Here is a 2,677-nt window from a genome sequence, read left to right on the forward strand (position 1 = left end):
ATTCGTCTTCTTTTTCATGAGGTAATAAAAGGCGAGTGTAATTCGCATTTATGGTAAGGGCCCATTTAATGTAAATTTCGCATTTCAAGGTATAGTAATGACCTTCGATTAAATAAGTAAATTTTAGGGTCGTTACAGTTGGTATCAGAGCTCTAGGTTATAGATCTTGTAGACTAGCCTACAAAGTAGGATTAACATGTTCCATGATCCAATTACCGATGCCCCGTCGTTGTCAGGTACACCTTATGTAGGACGAGGGATGTATAATTTTTGTGATATATTTAATGTGGTTTGCTTTAAATGTTGAATGACATGATACTATATGATTTTGTCTTGTGATGTGATCTGGTGTTAGTGCATGTCTTTACCTTAGGTAGGAGAGGGAGTGGGCGACCTCCCATTAGGAGAGGGGGAAGAAGAGAAGCCGAAAGAAACTCTTCCCAAGAAGGATCGACTACTTGACCCTATGCGTTTGTGCCACCTCCTGAACATGCACCTCCCCCACAAACTGTACCACCCCTACAAGCTGTACCCCCTCCTAAAAATGCACCTCCCTCACAAGCTGTACCCTCTCCTGAATACGCACCACCCCCTCAAGCTGCACCGCAAGCTGAGTTAAACCTCGCCACAAGGTTAATGTTGGAGTCACTCCAAACGACAATGCAAACAATGTTGGCCGCACAACAGGTCACGTTGTTAGCTACGCAACAAGTCACGACAATGGCCACGCAACCAGCCAACGCAGCGGCCACGCAACCGGTGGATGCAGTAGTTATACAACTGGCCAACAACTCGCAACCGGACAGAGGTGCGAGTTGGTTAAAGGATTTTAGACGGTATAACCCCGTCATTTTGTCAGTTTAAATGAAGATCCCACAACGGCTCAAATGTGGATCGCAAACATGAAAACGACCTTTGAATCAATCAGATGCCTCGATGAACATAAGGTGACGTGTGCGACGTATGTATTACAAAAAGATGCAGAAGTGTGGTGGTCGGATAATAAACAGAGTATCAACCCGAGTGAGGGGATTACAACGTGGGAAACCTTTAAGGAAGCCTTTCTGAAGTATTATTATCCAAAGGAAACCCGTATAAAGAAACAACAAGAGTTTAACCATTTAACCCAAGGTGATCACACGGTGGATCAGTATGATCAGGAATGCATGAGACTAAGAAGGTTTGCACCGTCATTAGCAGACACTGAAGAGAAACAGATAGAGAAATTTGTGTTGGGGTTGAACTCGAAGATCCGCCGCATGTTGGAGACTTTTAACCCAAAAACTTATGAAGAGGCCTTGAGGACGGCCAAGGCCGTAGAGAAACCTCTGGAGGAGAAAAAACTGGAGCTAACGGTTGTCACAGGAAAGAAACGTCCTATCGAGGCCGGACCCACAGAATTCCAACCACCGCTCTAGAGACCTCGATATCAGAATAGGCTACCTGCTCCACCCTCAATAGCCCGATACCTAATACCGGAGAAACCCCTGTGCCGTGACTATGGAAAACAACATGTTGGGAGATGTTTGGCAGGCTCAGGTATGTGTTATATTTGCCGTCATGTAGGTCACCAGGCCAGAACTTGCCTTACAAGGAGCACAGGAAATCTAAGGGAACCCCTTAGAGGATCGATCATTAGAGAACCCACTACACAAACCTGCCCACAGACCAGGGCATATGCAATGACCAGTAAAGAGGCGGGAACGTCTAGCACCGTGGTGACAGATACGCTTTCTATATTAGGACACTTTGCATTGACATTGTTTGATTCTAGTTCTACCCATTCGTTCGTTTCTTTACCATTTGTTAAACAAGCAGGGTTCGTAGTAGAACCCTTAATGCATGTATTGTCGGTCGGCACCCCAGTAGGGGTAGACCTAGTTACGAAAAATAGAGTAAAAGATGGACAAGTGGTAATAGCTGGACAAACGATCCACGTAGACTTAGATGTAGTGGATATGACGGATTTTGACGTCATACTAGGAATGGACTGGCTAGCCGAAAACTTTGCTAGCATAGACTGCCATAAGAAAGAGGTGATATTCACACCTCCAAACAGACTTACCTTTAAGTTTAAAGAAACCTTCACAGGTACCACCCCAAAAATAATATCGATGATGAAAGCGAGACGCTTGGTACAACAAGGGGGGTGGGCGTTTCTAACCTGTGCAGTAAATACAAAAGGAAAGGAAAACTTAATAGATACACCCATAGTAAATGAATTTATAGATGTCTTCCCGGAGGACCTCCCGGGAATCCCTCCATCGCGAGAGGTAGACTTTGGAATAGAGTTGGAGCCAGGAACGGGACCCATCTCTAAGGCCCCATATCGCATGGCACTAGCAGAACTAAAAGAACTTAAATTACAACTGCAAGACCTATTAGATAAAGGCTTCATTCAACCTAGCGTATCCCCTTGGGGAGCGCCAGTGTTGTTTGTCAAAAAGAAAGACGGCTCTATGCGTCTATGCATTGATTATAGAGAGTTAAACAAGAGGATGGTAAAGAACAAATACCCATTACCCCACATTGAGGACCTATTTGACCAACTTTGAGAGGCGACAGTGTTCTCCAAAATAGATCTTCGATCAGGATACCATCAAATTAAGATTAAAAACGAAGATATACCAAAAACAGCCTTTCGAACCAGATATGGCCACTGTGAGTTTGTGGTGGT

General features: G+C 44.5%; 1 protein-coding gene across 1 annotated transcript; it reads left to right on the forward strand.

The window, feature by feature from the left end:
• Positions 1-720: 720 nt before the first annotated feature.
• On the forward strand, positions 721-1,418 carry LOC111468580. The gene is made up of 2 exons (XM_023113829.1): positions 721-836; positions 929-1,418. The coding sequence occupies exons 1-2, from the start codon at positions 721-723 to the stop codon at positions 1,416-1,418; spliced, it is 606 nt and encodes a 201-aa protein (XP_022969597.1).
• Positions 1,419-2,677: the final 1,259 nt, after the last annotated feature.

This window comes from Cucurbita maxima, unplaced genomic scaffold, assembly GCF_002738345.1.
Source record: "Cucurbita maxima cultivar Rimu unplaced genomic scaffold, Cmax_1.0 Cma_Scf00037, whole genome shotgun sequence".
Taxonomy (NCBI): Eukaryota; Viridiplantae; Streptophyta; class Magnoliopsida; order Cucurbitales; family Cucurbitaceae; genus Cucurbita; species Cucurbita maxima.

Coding starts and splice junctions, on each gene's coding strand:
- LOC111468580 (XM_023113829.1), top strand. CDS start 721: ATGGCCACGCAACCAGCCAACGCAGCGGCCACGCAACCGGTGGATGCA. Junction 837..928: donor TGGTTAAAGGATTTTAGACG/GTATAACCCCGT, acceptor TGAATCAATCAG/ATGCCTCGATGAACATAAGG.